The following is a 17883-nucleotide window of genomic DNA, read 5'->3' on the forward strand; positions in this document are numbered from 1 at the left end:
TGTAAATACAGCAATCCGAGTCTTAGTTGCATTAAACTCAATCACAGTTAATAATAAACGTCAATGTTCCTAAATTAAGCAAAGCAATTTGGTAAACTACATTAAAAAGTGTTATTTTTTATGGTTATATTTTATTTATTTTTATATTTTATTTTTAATATTTGTATCCGTACGTAAAAAAGGAAAATCACTGTCCATATACAACATAAATTTTTGATTTTTTTGCTTTAATAGGATCGATTTAAGGTAAACTTGCTAAACATACGAAAAAAAATCTATAATTGATCTAAAATCTATAGATTGCTTCTGGATGATGAATTGCGCTTTAAGTTACACGTTTCTAATGTTATTAAAAAGTCATACTATTCTTTAAAGCCATTGTATGCAAACAGAAATATAATTAATTTTAAGGTAAGGAAAAAACTGTGTGAGTCTTTAGTATTACCTATTATGAATTACTGCAATATTGTTTATTTTCCATGTGTAGACAAAATCACTGCGTACCGTTTGCAAAAGCTGCAAAATCAATGCTGCAGATTTATTTATGGACTGAGAAAGTATGATAGAGTCTCTGCAAGGCTTTGTGAACTTAGTTGGCTGCGCGTGGAAAATCTATTATCTTTGCAATTGGCGGTTTTTGTGCATAGACTGCTAGCGTCGTCTACTCCTCCCTGCCTCCGCAAAAAACTTACTTTTCGGAAAAATTTACATGATGCAAATCTGAGATTTATAAATAAGTTGTCAATTCCTAGATATCGAACAGCCTTCTTTCGTCGTAGTTTTCTGTATAATGCTGTGGCAATTTACAATGACCTTGTTCCGAATCCTATAAAAAAAATGTCAGTAGCGGGTTTCAAGAAAAAACTAAAGCTGCATTTTTTAACAAAACAGAATAGCTAAATTGTCAGTAGGTATTTCTTATTTTATAATTTTTTGATCTTTATGGACCAATGGGTATATCTATTTATTTTTATATTAATATTAGTGTTACCATTACAAATGTTAATTTTTTTCTTTCTGTTGTGCTATCTAAAATAATTTTGCTTACTTTTTTTAAATAGGTTAAGTAGACTAGCCTTTGGCTAGACTTCGCCTATGTACACTATTGAAAAGTACAAATAAAGCCATTATTTATTTATTTAAAAAAAATCTTTGGGTCGTAAATTGCTCAATCACCTGAAAAAAAAATATGCCTACCTTCGTCAATTTTCAGGTCTGGCATGACGTTTGCGAAACCTGGAAAAGAATACAAAAATTAGTTACAAAAAAAAACAAAATAAAAAACTTAATCGTAGTAAAAAATATTTGATACTGCGCAAATTTCAAACATGTTTGTAACGATGCATTAAATTTTTTACTTGATTTCCATGCCTGCCTTTTTGATCCACCCGCGTCGAATATTCATGCAAAAATACCGACATTGCCCAGGATAAGTAAAATTCTTTCTCATTCCCTCCCTATTCTTTTTAATTTTAATGAACCTCATCTAGTAAAAAATTTAATAAGAATTTAGACACTAAAGTTAAAAATATGACGTCTATTCGAAATAAAAATACCAAGAATGTATAAAAAAATGAACACCCAAGAAGTTGTGCACATGTTGGCAACGCCGCATTATAATTTGTACGCACACGGTTTGTATTCCATTCGCAGCGTTGATTCGTAAATTGTGCATTACCAAGCATTAAATAAAATTTTCATTCTCTTTCAAATTTTGCCTCATCGTATTCATAGGTCAGCCTGTATAATTAAATGAGAGTAAATAGATTATAAATAATTGTTCCCATAAGTCATATTATAAAAATCAATAACAAAAATTTATATTTAAAAATTTAATCGAAGCCTGTCGAGTTTCGCTCGTGTCGAATGTTGAAGCAAAAATAGCGACGATGCATTTTAGCTGCATTTCTCAACCAGTGGCGATGTTTCAAGCTCAAAACGTTAATTTAATAAAATTGTTTAAAAAATAAATCAGTTTTAGTGAGGAAAATATAATAGGTCATATTGGCAACACCGCATACATTTTAATTCAAAGTCCAAATGAGCGAGAATGAGTGCAATTCTGGCTAGTTGTCAATTTATGGAAGTAGAAATCTGTGATTCGGTCGCAGTTTGAATAACATGCGATGTTGCCAAGCAATAAGATATTTCCCGTACTGGAGCTTAAGCAAAAAAGGTTATACAAACTGTCAATAACATCAAAACAAATTATAGGTTTCTGGAAATCGCAGACATCTTGGCAACATCGCATAATATTCTAACGTGAATTTTAATTTATCTTACTTATATATACATCGACTTTGTCTTTTTAAATTAGAAATCTGTTAAATTATGAAAATAGAAATCTGCAGTTTTATTTAACGTTAATAAACGCTGCTAATAACATAAGCATTTAGTATGTTGGCAACATCGCATAAGGATTCTCACACAAGTTAATTGTTTATGCGTAAATATCGACGTTGTCGGCTCGTGTAAGTAGGATTTTGTAATTTGGAGGTGCTTTTAGCAACTTTTGCTTAATTTGCATTTTAGCTTTGTAATTTACCAAGAGCATATCCTTTCATAGGAAAAATATCCATAAATTCCTTTTACTTTTACTCTTGATTCCAAATTTAAAATGTCTAAAGGGTTATACGCGACGTTGCCAAGCAACAAGTCAAATATATCTCTTTTCTCTGTTTTAAATCTTTATTAAAATGACGATATATTTATTGTTATCAAAAAGTTTGCCATTGTTGCGCATTGTGCATATTAGTCGTCAATTAAATTTTATACTTTTTAAAAGAAAAGTCGTCGAACGAATAATGTGCGATGTATAATAATAATATAATGATGCCATAATAATATCAAATTTATCGTAATCATACGTTGCCTTAATCTACCTATATTCATTTACTAAATATTAAAAATATAGGAATGCGGCAACATTGATTAATTTGCCATCGTTGCCAGACTGTGCTCAACATCTTGGTACTAAGCAATTCAAAGGAAAATCTGTCTGATAGATTAACATAAAAGATATGAGAGAAAAAATTAGGAATTTTAGGAGGAATCTAAAAACGTAATAAAGTTACTCAGTTGGCCACATTGCCAAATGACTGCCCAAACCCAAATTATCTCTTCGAATGAATACAAATCTGTTGAAATAAACTGAAAAGCTCATAAAGGAGGAAATGATAGACGTCAGCGAAGGTTGCATGTCCACATTTTACCGATCGGGGAGCTATAAAAATAGAAATTGTCAAGTTTTACGACGCGAACCCAGACGAAACTCATTTTGATAAAAACTAAAAGTTTCATTTTTTTTTTAAAGAGACTCATAAATTCTCCCGACAATTTCCTTAACGAATTTGAATTTCAAATGATTACATAATACTTCATTATGTTACGACGAAGCCCGGAGCCAAAGTGGAAGCTAAACACTTCTTCTCGCCGTTAAATAAACAACTATCCGGCATTACCATTAAATTGAAAAGGTTAAAGTTCCTTACTAGATGAATAATTAAATGATTAATCATGATCGTTAAGTTTATTCGAACCACGAATGCATTTTATATTGGTTTAGCTTAAGAGAAATTATGCTTTTACCCAATTTATAGACGAAAACATGTCTAATAACGACCCTAGTGACTCCAGTACGTCGTTTTTTATAGTTAAACGTTGGAATAATCTCACTTTTCTATATTTAAATTAGATTTTTTTTAGTACAGTAGCAGTAGTTTTTTTTATTATAGTAGCTAGTATCATTACTGCGATGTCAAGTAAGTCGTTTGCCCATTGTTGACAGTGTTGTAAAAATGAAACTAAGAGTCCATTATGTACAGGGTTGCAACCATAAAGTGAATACTTTGTGATTATATTAAAATAATTGGCACCGAATTAAAAAAAACTCCGCTTGTGCAAGAAAAATTTCCCTCTTCTCCTTGTTCCACTGAAAGAATCTGACATTCTAATTTTTCGTCTATGAGAATCTTGAATATGTGCAAAGTAGTAGAGTAGACTTCAACTACTCTATACCATCTGCCTGGAAGTAGAGTAGGACTCTTGTGTTCGATTTCTTCCGCAGAAATAATCTGCAATTTTCCATCTTCGTCTTGGGGAATCTTGTATATCGTCAAACTAATTGAAGTGTATGACTTCCGTTTGCCTTGATGCAGAGCAAGATTCTCCTGTTCTCCTCCTTTGACTGAAATAATCTACGGAAAGATTGTGTAACAATCCACCTTTATTTTGGAGGATCTTGTTCATCTCCCTATTCTTGTAACTATAGCAACAATTTCTTGTTTTCCTTCTTTTAATGAAAGAATCTACAATTTTCCTTCTTCATCTTGGAGCATCTCTATCGTGCCATGTAAACAAATGCTTTGCCATTTTTAAGGATTTACGCCCATCTGAAAAAATCTGGTAATGAATGAATGAATGCTTTTCAGAGCGTATTATGATCAAGAGCATCTTGAAAAATACGTTAATATACTTGGTCGATTCAATAAACTCGGCATTGAATCATGTCCATAATATAAATAAGAGTACATGTTGAAACATGTTTTTATAGCATTTGCACAGAATGTTTGTTGATATCAGCAAGAAAATGTTATTCCCTATAGTCGCTTTTAAGGGCTTATTTTTTCCATTATCCTCTTATATCATTAGTCTTAGAACATTGAATGCCTAGAATAAGCCAGTCTGCAAACCATAGGCGAGGTTGTTTGAGTTCACCATCTCTCAGACAATGATGTCAAATTAACTTTCCAATTTTGCATACATTATATATTTCTCTTAATCCACTGCATATTTTTTTAATGTGTTCTATTTTGTACCACGTAAAAAATTTACTCTTTAAAAGCTTCGTTTATTTGTTGAATAATAATATACAGAGCAGCCCAAAAGTTATGCCTAAATTCATTTCAAATTCAGGAGTGTGTTCGAAAAAAAAACCCTCGGACCCGTCGATTTTTATTATAAGTTGCGCATTTTTGTACGTGAAGTTTGTATACAGGGTGTCATTGAAATGGTGTAAAAAAATTCGGGGGGTGATAGTACTCCTAAAAATTTTAAAAAAAGTTCCTATAACTATAGGGTGGAAAATGCATATAAAGGGAGTTAGGGGCACTGAAAGGGTAAATTTAAAAAACGGTTTTTTGAAATTGTAGGCTTAAAAAACGAGATAAAAATTCGAAAAAATATCCTCTGCCATAAATTTTGACCCAAAATCAAATGGTGATACTGAAAAATAATTTGGAAAATCGGAAAGGGTAGTTTTTGCAAGGGTAGGGGGTTAATTCGTGAATAACTTTTTTTAGGTTATTTTCTTCGCAACGTGGGTTCATTTTTTAAAAACTACATACTTTTTCCTACAAAAAAGGTACTCTTGTTGCACATCGCCCAGAACGATGGTTTTCGAGAAAATTGAAGGCAAAAAGTTTGCTCTGATGGGCTGCTAACTGGTTAAACAACATAAACTTATGAAAGTTATGGGGTTTCAAAAGTAAACAAGTAGTTATTAAATAATTAATTGAAAAATCTAAATTTCATGATTTTTAAAAAATCGTATTGCTTTAAAAAAACGAAATAAACCAATTACCAAAATTCCTTAATAAATGCATACTTATTTGATTCATTAGCCTAGTTTACACCGCGAGTACCAAATATTCAATACGCGGACCCAATCCCCTATTCTCAAACTCAACGTGCGCGAGTTGACAAGTTTACACGTAAATTATTCCAAATTGTGACTTAATAGGTTTGAGAATATGTAGAGGTTTTAGTCCGCGTACTGAATATTTGGTACTCGCTAGGCTAATGAATCAAATAAGTATGCATTTAATAAGGAATTTTGGTAATTGGTTTATTTCGTTTTTTTAAAGCAATACGATGTTTTAAAAATCATGAAATTTAGATTTTTCAATTAATTATTTAATAAGTACTTGTTTACTTTTGAAACCCCATAACTTTCATAAGTTTATGTTGTTTAACCAGTTAGCAGCCCATCAGAGCAAACTTTTTGCCTTCAATTTTCTCGAAAACCATCGTTCTGGGCGATGTGCAACAAGAGTACCTTTTTTGTAGGAAAAAGTATGTAGTTTTTAAAAAATGAACCCACGTTGCGAAGAAAATAACCTAAAAAAAGTTATTCACGAATTAACCCCCTACCCTTGCAAAAACTACCCTTTCCGATTTTCCAAATTATTTTTTAGTATCACCATTTGATTTTGGGTCAAAATTTATGGCAGAGGATTTTTTTTCGAAATTTTATCTCGTTTTTTAAGCCTACAATTTCAAAAAACCGTTTTTTAAATTTACCCTTTCAGTGCCCCTAACTCCCTTAATATGCATTTTTCGCCCTATAGTTATAGGAATTTTTTTTAAAATTTTTAGGAGTACTATCACCCCCCGAATTTTTTTACACCATTTCAATGACACCCTGTATATAGGGTTGCTCAAAAATAAATGATTGGTCGTCTTTTTTTCGATAACCGTTGAATTTAGGTATAGGGCATAAAACATACGTAGAATTCCACGCGAAATTCAAAAATGAAATAAAAAAGGTACTTTCATTAAAAAAAATGAAGTTGATGGTCGTAATTTATTTTTGAGGGTATATACAAACTTCACGTACAAAAATGCGCAACTTGAAATAAAAATCGACGGGTCCGACCGTTTTTTTTTCGAACACACCCCTGAATTTTAAATGAATTTAGACATAACTTTTCGGATGCACTGTGTACTTTGAGAGTAATCAACACATTTTTCAGAATAAAAGATTCCTAACAAAAAAAAATTATGAAAAAAAAGCAACTTGGCAACGTAGAATACCTTTATGTTTACAATGCAAGTATCCGATGTTGCCACTTTAAGTTTTCTCTCTAGATATTTTTTCACATGTGTGAAGCTAACGTCCGGTCGGTATCCAGCAACCAAAAATTTAGAAAGCAGCATATGCCGTTTGCCAGGAACCTATTTATAGTCCGCGCACGCTGTTATTTAATCGAAATAATGCCCGTATCTGCTGAAATTTTCAAGGAATTTTAATAATTTTTTGCCCAGATATTACCAATTAATAACTAAATCCATTTATAGTAGTTATAAACCTCAACCTACAAACTAAAGTTTTTTAAATTAATTCAAATCCTTTGGGAGCCCCTTTTTCATTTCCTTAACATTTGAATTTTTAAGTAATTTAAAAAAAAACTTAAGTTTTTTAGAGGTTTATAACTACTATAAATCGATTTAGTTATTGACTGGTAATATCTAGACAAAAAGTTATTAAAACTCCTTTGGAATTTCAGGAGATACTTGCATATATTGATTAAATAACAGTGGGCGCGGACTATAAATATGTTGCTAGCAAACGACATATGCTGCGTTCTCGATTTGACTGCTGGATATCGACCAGCAACCTAGAAGGATCACACCTAACTCGCCTGTGAAAGAAACGATTTGAATTTCCTTTTTCCCAATATATGTGACCCACTTCAGACTTATTTATCATTTTTCAGCAAAAAGGGAGTGTTTTAATATTAATTTTTAAAAAACTCACTGAAACCACTGAAAAAATCCTTTTAATACTAATACTGTACGAAAGGTGCACCATCCAAAAGTAAACAACGAGCCCAGTTGCCAAATACTTTTATCGCGAGAATATTTTTAGGCAAAATCTACAGGGTTGCCGCTGTGTGTGGAAATTTGGTGATTTTGAGATTCCAATTTAAAAATATTAATAATTATAAGTGTTTAGTGTAAATATTGTACTAAATAGTTTTGGTAATTAAACGAGTTTTACTTTTTCTTTTGCTTTATAATAATTTAATATATCACTTTATTTTCTTCTGTTAAAATTGAGTAATCACTGGCAACATGTAATACTAAGCATATTTATCAACAAAATATCCCCTCTGCCGCCTGTGTAGATGTTGCGCTCAATCCAAAGCAGCCAATGTTTATTCTAGTGTATTTTCAATGTTCTAAGTAATTACTATTTAATTACGTTAAGCTCTCATAGATTTAAATTTAGATTTTTTTGAATTGTACAAATTAAAGTTTGACTATTAAGGGTTCTGGTATGTTGGTTATCAAAATACGGGTAAAATTAAGGCAATAATTTGTATGTTTTTTTGAGTTTATAAAATTCATTTTTTTAAATGTTTTTTTTTTTAATTTTTAATATGATTTTTTCTAAAATAATAAATTAAATGTTCAATGAAATTAATCAGAGAATTTCTAGACAAATTTTAAATTTTCTATGTCAAATAGTTGGAGTTTTGATGATTTTTCTTTTTTTTTTTAATCTTTTTCAATTTTTTTTATTATTTATTTTAAAAATCCTAAGAGGTGGCTAATCCTTTTACAAATTTTCAAATTTCTATATTCAATAGTTTTTGAGTGCAATTGTTTGTGATTTTTTTTTTGAAAAATGCCTTTAAAATATATTATGTTTATTTAAGAATCATTTCAGATGCATGTAATAAATTGGAAAAATGCCTGTGAAAAAAAATTTACACCATTACTTCAAATGCTTGAAAAGTATAAGAAATAAAATAGTAAAATTGTTTGCAAAGGAGAAATTATTCGAAATGAATAATTTCGAATAACATTAAAAAAATATATCTCTGGAATGTCATATTATGCTGAAACACATGAGGTAATTACGTCAATTTATTCCTGAAACACGATGAAAAATCATTTTAAATGCCTGCGAAACAGGGTGTAACAAAAAAATTATTGACATTTAATTTGCATAATATTATCGACGCGTTCATTCTCTAATACATTATTTTATAAAAAGAACGTCAAATTTTTATTTTGGTACGTCTGAGTGAAATTTAAACGTTTTCCTTCCCATTAATCATTCTTTTAAAAGCAAATTGCAATCGATAGACTATAAAAATAACCCTTCTAGGCCAAAAAATGTTATGCAAGTCAAAATCAAAAATGAATTATATTTTCACTTTAAAAAAATCTATAATAGATAAATGATTCCCATTATGTTGCCGATGCACTATGCTGATGTCCTAACTTTTAATTGGCCCTGCTGTTTTTGATAGAAATAGATCGGCTATAATTAGTTTTCGAATCATTGGGTGCTATATAGTTGCATCAGCAGCCGGTGCAGAATAACGAATTTATTTATTATACGTTACGGAACGTTTTGCGGTTATTGCGTTTACGTTTTTTTTGGTCATTAAACGCACTCGTGGGGAAAATCATAATAATATTTCTACACGTAAAAATTACCATATTAATCAACTAGGGAATTTAGAAATCCTCAAAGACACTTCTTTTTACCCCATACCACAGTCAGTAAAAAGTCAGCTCCCTGGTTGACAGACACCTTAAGACTTATTTTAAAGGAACGTGATAAGGCTTTTACTAAATACAAAAGTCACAAGTGTTTAGAAAATAGGAGATATTCCAGGGAGTGTGGTAATTTTGCGTTGGCATTAATAAGACGAGAAAAAGCTGCATATCTTGCAAGCTTGGAGACTGACAAAACTGGTGAGAAACTTTGGAAAGGTCTAGAAACTTAATATTAAAACAATCAAGAATAATAACGAGCTGCCGTTTAATATATCTGATCCAAATCAAGTAAATGATTTCTTTTGTAAGCGTCTTTAATAGATCTGATAAATGTTTAAACAAAATTAACTTCTACTCCAGTAATAAATTTATCTTCGAAGATAATTTTAATTTTTCTTTAGTAGACTAAAATACTGTCGAAAAAACTATAAAAAATATTAGGTCCAATGCCTCTGGTGTGGATAACATAACTCGATGTATGTTACACTTATGTCTCCCTGATATTCTGGATCATGTCACTCAGATTATAAATTGTTGTTTGGAGGTAGGATATTTTCCCAGGGCCTGGCGTGAGTCGGTGGTATGTACGTTTCCCAAATCATCCAATCCTGAAAGTGTTCAAGATTTGCGTCCGATAAGTTTGCTTCCCGTAATCTCCAAGGTTCGCGAAAGAATAGTTTATATGCAGCTGTCATCATTTTTAATGTCAAATAATATCCTCCCCTCCCATTACTCTAGCTTTAGGAAACATCATAGTACCGCTACTTCACTTTTAGACGTCACCGTAATGGTAATTTTGATAACGTGGCTGATACTATTAACGCTGATTTGAACCTAATAAATCAGTTTTCAAAGGAGCATAACCTTGTCATTAATCCTAATTAAACAAAAATGGTTTTGTTTTCAAATCGAGGATCACAAAAATATAATGGAAACTGATCACATTCAATTGGATAACAAAACTATTTTGTTCTCTGATACTGTGAAGGTTCTGGGACTGAAAATGGACAATTTTTTAACGCTTAAAGAACATATTAATACTCTTCTACAGAGGTGTTATTTACGTATGCGTATGTTTTATGCCAATAAGCACATTTTAAATTTTAAAACTAGAAAAAACTCGTAGTGGGTCTTGTTTTATCTATTTTAAATTACTGCCTTATAGTTTATTATCCTTGCTTAGACCAAATAAATCGTTACCGCTTGCAACGCATGCAGAATACTTGCTGTAGATTTATTTTTAACTTCGGAAAGTTTGATCATGTATCAGACTCTATATTTCAGTTGAGGTGGTTAACGCTATCTTACCCATTCAAATTCTTTACTTCTACTTTTCTTTATCGATTATATGTTCGTCAAAGTCCTAAATATCTTTTTGAAAAGTTAATACCAAGAAACCAGGTTCACACTCGAAAGATTAGATATACAATATCTTGACCATGCCGCACCATTCCACGGCTCTGTTCGTGCGATCCTTTACTTACAATGACCTGAGAATACAAGTCCTGTTGCCATATTTTGACATGTACGTATTATTTTATCATATTAATATTTTGACAATTAATACATAGAAAGCTGACCCATCCGCTGCGCCACATCAATCACAATTAAATATGACAGATCAGTGTTGCCAAAGTTTATTTCATTTACTGATCCCCGTGACTCTTGAATGTGTAACAGTCTACTATTCGCATTGTTTTCCATAAAGAAACATTAATTATATGGCCAATTACGCAAGTCATGATAAAGTCTAGTCGTGGTGACCCAGCCAGAAGGTCTAATCAGAAAAATGACACAAAAGGTTGCCTGTAATGATTTATACCTCTATAACCGTTCCCCAGAACACAATCTAAACGAATGACTTTAAGGAATGATTAATAATTATTGAAATAAATCAATTCGCGTAACGAGTTTGCCACTTTAAAGCCCGGTAGTGTACTTAGAAAACATTTCCATAAAATTTAATGGGGAGTGCATATATATATACAGGGTGTCCTATTAATAATGGTAAATATTTTAACAGCAGATTCCTCTCATAAAAATAATGAGGTTAGGTTACATTCGAAAAGCAAAATGCAACCAAGATACATAGATAGGGTGATAGACACTAAGTTTTTTTTTTAATTTTGCTAATAACTTAAGCATTTGTTCTTTATTTTTAATGAAATTTGGTATATGCTGGCGCCACCAGCGTTATTTTAGTCTTTTTTTAAACTCCATAACTTTTTTACACTTTGTATAATGTAATGTTTTATTATACATTTCTATTCTGCAATTGTTTTTCCTTAAAAAAAGGTATACTTTAAAAATGTCGCTAGGATTTACCGTTCTCGAGATATTCGGACTTAAAACATGCAATGCGCTCAAGAAAAAATGAATATTTTTCTATTTTAAGTTGAAAAAAAAATTAAGTAGGCTGTGTCTAACAAAAAAAATTAAAACAAACAAAGTCACTGTTACTGTCACGATTTATATTTTTTTAGTTACTGTGGCGCGTTATAGCTCACACGATTAGCTACTTTATTACCTTTTATTGCGTTATTTTTGTTAGTTATTAATTGTTACTTGTTGCGTTAGTGTTAGTTCCATTAGTCTTTATTTATCACTTTAGGTTAAGATGCCTAGACATCAATATTGTTCTAATTCGGAAATGCGAGATATGGTTTGTGTTTAGGCCCAAGCTTGTCAACGTTATGCGCAATTGTATCCAAATAGGAGGCAAACAGATTTTAAACTCTTTAAAAACGTTTACCAGAGACTTGGGGAAACGGGTTCATTCAGGCCAAAGCGATATGTTGGGCGTCCAAATAGACGTATTGTGGACCAAGAAGAAGAAGTGTTAGTCCAGGTTGCTGAAGATCCAGAAATAACAGTAAGGCATATGGCGGCAAGAACTGGAATTAGTAAGTCCTCAGTTTTAAGATTGTTTCATATAGTGAGCCTCTTTATCCATACCATTTTACGCCAGTACAAAATCTTTTGGAGACAGATCTTCCAGCGAGATTAGATTTTGCCCGCTTTATCCAGGAACAACAAAACCAAGATCCCCTATTTATTAATAAAATTATGTTTACGGATGAAGCGACTTTTACCCGACGGGGAATTTTTAATTTTAGAAACAAACATTCATGGGATATTGCAAATCCAAACCTCATTACTGAAAGACACTTTCAACACGAATTTAAAGTTAATATTTGGTGTGGTGTTATAGACAATTTTTTTTTAGGACGTTACGAGTTACCTCCAAATCTAAACGGAGAATAATAAATACTCATTGATTTGTTTGGTCAAGAGTTGGCTTTAAATCTGCGCCGAGGATTTTTATGCAAGAGTGCGCTCCTGCGCATTTTGCTAGACCCGTGAGAGAATCTTAATACTAATTTCAGCTGGATAGGACGTGAAAGTCAAAGACCTTGGCCCGCACGAAGTCCTAATTTCAACCCATTGGATTTTTGTGTATGGGGATACATGAAATCCTTTGTTTACGAAAATCAAATAAACACAAGGGAACAATTATTAGAAAAAATGCAAGCCGCTACTGAGTCATTTCTAAATAAGCAATTATTTTTTAAGATTTGGGGGTCTTTTAATAAAAGAATTTTAAAATGTCTTAAGACAAATGGAGGCCATGTGATACATTTGCTGGGAAATATTGATAATTTTTATTTTTAAATATTTATTTAGGTTTTAAATTTTTATTTATCAATCATTTAAAGTATAATATAGCAATTTAAATAGTTTAAAATATGGTTTTCATGGATGTCTTTAAAATCTTTAAATGTAAATATCTAGAAAAAGAGTAATCCTAGAGAAATTTTTAATGTATACCTTTTGTAAGCAAAAATGCTTGCAGAATGCATATTTAAAATAAAAAATAAAATTAAACAGGGATATAATAATAAAATTAGATTTGGCCTATAAAAAAACCCTCCAACTGCCAAAGTTAAAGAAAAAATTAAAAAAAAAATTTAATGTTTATGACCCTGTATCTTGGTTGCATTTAATTTGTCGGACTAGGAAAATTTAACCTTACCTCATTATTTTTATGAGAGTAATCTGCTGTTAAAATATTTATATATTATATATAATATTATTGCCGTACATATATATAAAAATATATATATGTACGGCAATCGATGATGGAGCCTTTACAACTCGGTTATAAAACCTTTAGAACCTTTGACCTTTTGCCAATCTCCGACCTTTGTTGTATATATGCCATAAAATCACGCGTTCGCCATTTCTTAATATAGCTTTTGTTTCCCGAGTCTGCGATAGACTGTGCGATTTGTACTGTGGAATATAAAGAGCACGTCATAGTGCAATGACTGAAAATAATTGAGAAAAAAAATTATGCACTTGCGTCAAGAAAATGACCGCAAAAGGAACGACGAGTAGTGCGGTAATTTCTTTTATTCGTTGTCGTTAGAACCTTCATTAGACCAAGAAAAGAGATGACCTAATTAGGTGGACTATGCGGCCATATAGGGAAACGACTTTGTTAACGTAACTAAGAAGGAAGAAATGCAGTTTGTTTGCGTTGTAAAGATGTTACTTTGGGTCGTTTTCCGCGATTAGTATAAGGACAGATATGCCTATTTATGATGATTGTTTTTTTGTAGTTTTATTTCAAAAGCGAAGATTTTTTTTTAAATCAAGGTTTTTTTTGCCGATTTGAATCTGAGTAAAATGGAAAGTGGTCGAATGTTTTTAGGGATTATCCATAAACCAAGTAACGCTTCTAGGGAAGAGGTTCTTGCGAACCGTTGTTATATCAGGTTGTGATCAGAGAGTTTTCAGAAAATATCACGTGGCGCACAAATTACATTAAAAATCGTCTTTGAAAAAAACGCAATTCGATGTTAGAAAATTTAATGTAATTTCTAGTCCTGTGTTAGTATTTAACATATGATGACATGCAGAAATAAATAGAAATTCAGAAACAATAATACTATTTAATATAATTAGAGCGAAGCTCTAATGGAGGGACTCTCCCGCAGGAGAGTTTTCACACAAAATTCGGACCGGTCTGACAAAAATGCTTATAACTTTGGCTGTATTTGGGTTAGAGAAAAGATGTTTACCTTTTTATAATCTAGAAATATGAGGTTACAACATGATTATTTACAAATTTTTATTTATTTTGTTGTTTAGGACCAGGACGCTTTTAAAGTCAAAAAAAAATGTTATCCAATTATTCCAGTTTTGATTCGATACAGATCGCAACAGTTCTTTGAATATTATGAAACTTTACAGATCAATTGGAGAACGGGAAGTATTTTTTTAAGTCCAAGGTTTCAGACATGTGTGATATTCTAGCCGCTGTGACGGTTTAACGGTATCTTTCTGGAAACAATGACTTAGAGAATATATGTGCACCTCATCGAGAACCACAATTCTTATTAGGGTTCTAAAAAAAATGTTCCTTTTTAAGAGAAAAAAACAAAAAAACCCTAAAAAATTGTTTTTTTTTTTAGTTTTTTCTGTATTTTTATGGTGCAAGATTAAAAAAAAATATTTGTATTAATTAAACCTGCATTTTTTCCAAATAAAAGGGCGTTTCAAGTTTAACGCTATCATTTTTACAGGGTGAGCAGTGCTCATTCGAAAATACCCCTTTTCACACTTTTTTTTTCCATTTTTAATAACTTTTTAGTGGCGCCACCTAGAGCCTAATGGCGTATGGACGGTTTGCAGCCTGTAATAAGGAGAATGTTTTGCAATATAAACTGGACTTCTAAGTAAAACCGTTTTGAGTTATGAATTTTTTAATATTTTCTGACTTTAAAAAATAACTGTGCGCATCCTGAATGTGATAGATAAACCAAAACCAATCGAGCAGATGCGCCATTCATGTTACTATAACATGCTAAAATTTAATTTTTTCGCTATTTTTACAAGTACTCTAAAAGTAATTTTTTTTCAAAAAAGTTCCAAGCACGAAAAAAGACTCTTTTTATAATCGAAATTTAACTACTAAAACCAATTGGAATCCGTCCAGATTTGATGTTAATCTGTTCCTAAGGCTTTATACTATTTTTCCATGTACAAATCATAGGTAAAAACATTTTTTTATATCCTAAAACATCGTCTGAAAATGATTGATTTTGACGTCTACGCGCGATTTTAATGTCGACTTTTACGGCGGTTTTAATGTCGACTTTTACTGCGGTTTTGACAACATGGCGTCAATGTGGATGAATCGGCTCGGACTTGCTTCCTAATTTCATTGATAAAATACTTAAAATAGCTCAGAACTTCCTGAAATTGGTACGGAATTATTCAAGAGACTCTGGGCAATCCTAATATGTGCATATCTTTTACCAACTCGTCTTCTTTTAGCCGTGATAATTCGGCAAAGTTTTGACGTTTTAGAATTTACCGTGTATTATTATAATATTCATGCGAGGCATTTTGCTAGACAAAAATTACAATGCAGTGGGCCCTAATAATAAATCTAATCAAGATTTAATATGTATTACTATTTTATTTGGGATTATTTTTTCTTACTTTTTTGTTATTTGCCCGATTTGAATGAAATTTGGTGTTTGGAGTTAACTTTGGGTATAATTATTAATTTTTTGCAAATATTCAAAATATTAAGTTTTTAAGTCACGCGACAATGAAAACTTTTTCCCCATGGGCCCGATTTGATTGAAATTTGGTATTCGGAGTTCATTTAGGATAGAATTATTGATTTTTAATAAATGTTTTTAATATTGAGTTTTAAGGTCACGGATCTATCAAATCTTTTTTCCTATTTGTCCAGTTTGAGTAACACTTGGTATTTGGGGTTTATTTAGGATGAAATTCCTCAATTTTTACAAAGTTTTGAAAAATTGTGCATATTTCTTTTTAGGTCAAGTGCTGCAGTTATATTATATATTAAAGCATACTTAAATTAGAGCGGAGCTCTGATCACATCATGGTTCTGTGAAGCATGATACCCTAAAAAGCCTAGTTTCAAAGCTTGTAAGACATATAACGCCATGAGTAGCGTTGCCGGAGCAACTGCTCAACAATCTTCAATAATTTTCGACTTGAATTGCATTTAAAAAGCTTTCCAAGATTAAAATCAATGGAAATTTCTACTGGTCCCAACTGAGTTATAATAGAGAACTTTCAGATATTTTTTTATTTCGTACATACTCTTAAGATACAAAAAAATGTTTTCTCAAAATTTAGTGCTGTCAGGAACATACCATTTATTACCCAATAGTTCGGTACATTAGCGATGACTTTTGTAAAACATTGCTGGTATGATTATTATACGATGTTCTAGAAACATTTTACTGAACTATTTTTGCACGCGTGAAAAAAAAGTCCAGAGGTGTAAGACCGGGCGACCTGGCTGGCCACTCGGTAGGCCCTCGACGACCAATCCACCGATTAGGGTCAATATTAGTCAAATATTCTCTAAAATTTCTGCTGAAGTGAGGCGGTTTCCCATCTTGTTAAAAAGCTGTTTCCAACTCAAATTCATGAGGATTATCTTCAATAGTCTCAAGAATCAGTGGTTCTACTGTATTTTCCTACATGTTTAAGCAAAGGTCCTCTGTCAAATTTTGGTCTCACAAGCGAGGCCCAACAATATGATTCCCTAATATGCCAGCCCACACATTTATTTTTTCTGGATATTTTATGTGTATTTCACGCAAATATGTGGGGATTTACGTCGCTCCAATAACGGACATTTTGTCTATGAATATTACCATTCAAAAAAAAAAGTACATTCATCACTGAAACAAATGTTTTTCACATAAGCATAAGCTGGCGTCCTATTCTCTCGGTCATTACTTCGATCAGGATCATCCTCTGTCAATTGATAAACCATTTAAATTTTATAGGGATGAAATTTGTGTTTTTTAAGTAGCTTTTTCACAGTGGCAGAAAATACACCACACGGATACTGTGGAAGATTGTTGTGGATCTCTTACCATCGCTGCTGTAATATACCTGTTTTTCTTCTAGGAAGCTGGGACGCCCTGGATTCTTCGACATACTGTATGCGGTCAGAAAAGCAAACATTAAAATTTCCTTCCCGTCTCATGTACATTACGATTTCCACTGTAAATGAAAGTAATTTCAAATTTTTCAGCAAGGAGACGTGGATCAGGCATTCTCGATTAAATCAAGGTACCTCTAAAATTGCACTGAACAAAATAGCAACAAACAAACAAATTACACCTGAACAGGTGTAGTAAAGAATTTAAATAAAAAGTGAAAAATAAGATTTTGAAAGCCTGCCATTTTGCTTTGGGTAGAAGTAATGACTTAATATTCTAGAACCATAAAGCATTCAGTGGGAGCTTTTAAACGATGTATGGATGTAACGAAATGGCGGCAGGGCCTCATTTTGAAGTTTTGCAAAATGAGCTAGGGACCAAAAAGTAGTATTTAGGTTGCTAATGATGTGTGCCAAATTTCAAATTTTTATATAAACGCATTCAAAAGATAAGAGGGGAGGGGGGATAATTAAGAGCCGCACTGTATAATCAACTCGTTATATAATCAACTGGTTATATTTGATAAAACTAACAAAATACGTATATACGTTTCAGATCACTGATATTACTTGAATTTTTTACT

The 17883-nt window shown here is 31.8% G+C and overlaps 1 protein-coding gene across 5 annotated transcripts in view; it reads right to left on the bottom strand.

The window, feature by feature from the left end:
- Nucleotides 1–17883, bottom strand: part of LOC126743052 (serine/threonine-protein kinase tricornered) — a 221520-nt gene that overhangs the window by 56762 nt on the left and 146875 nt on the right. For all 5 annotated transcript variants that reach the window (XM_050450018.1, XM_050449996.1, XM_050449980.1 and 2 more), the window contains one exon: nucleotides 1198–1236. In XM_050450018.1, coding sequence (XP_050305975.1) covers nucleotides 1198–1222 — 25 coding nt within the window. In that variant the 5' untranslated portion in view covers nucleotides 1223–1236. The remainder of the gene's footprint in view (nucleotides 1–1197; nucleotides 1237–17883) is intronic.

This window comes from Anthonomus grandis, chromosome 1, assembly GCF_022605725.1.
Source record: "Anthonomus grandis grandis chromosome 1, icAntGran1.3, whole genome shotgun sequence".
NCBI lineage: Eukaryota > Metazoa > Arthropoda > Insecta > Coleoptera > Curculionidae > Anthonomus > Anthonomus grandis.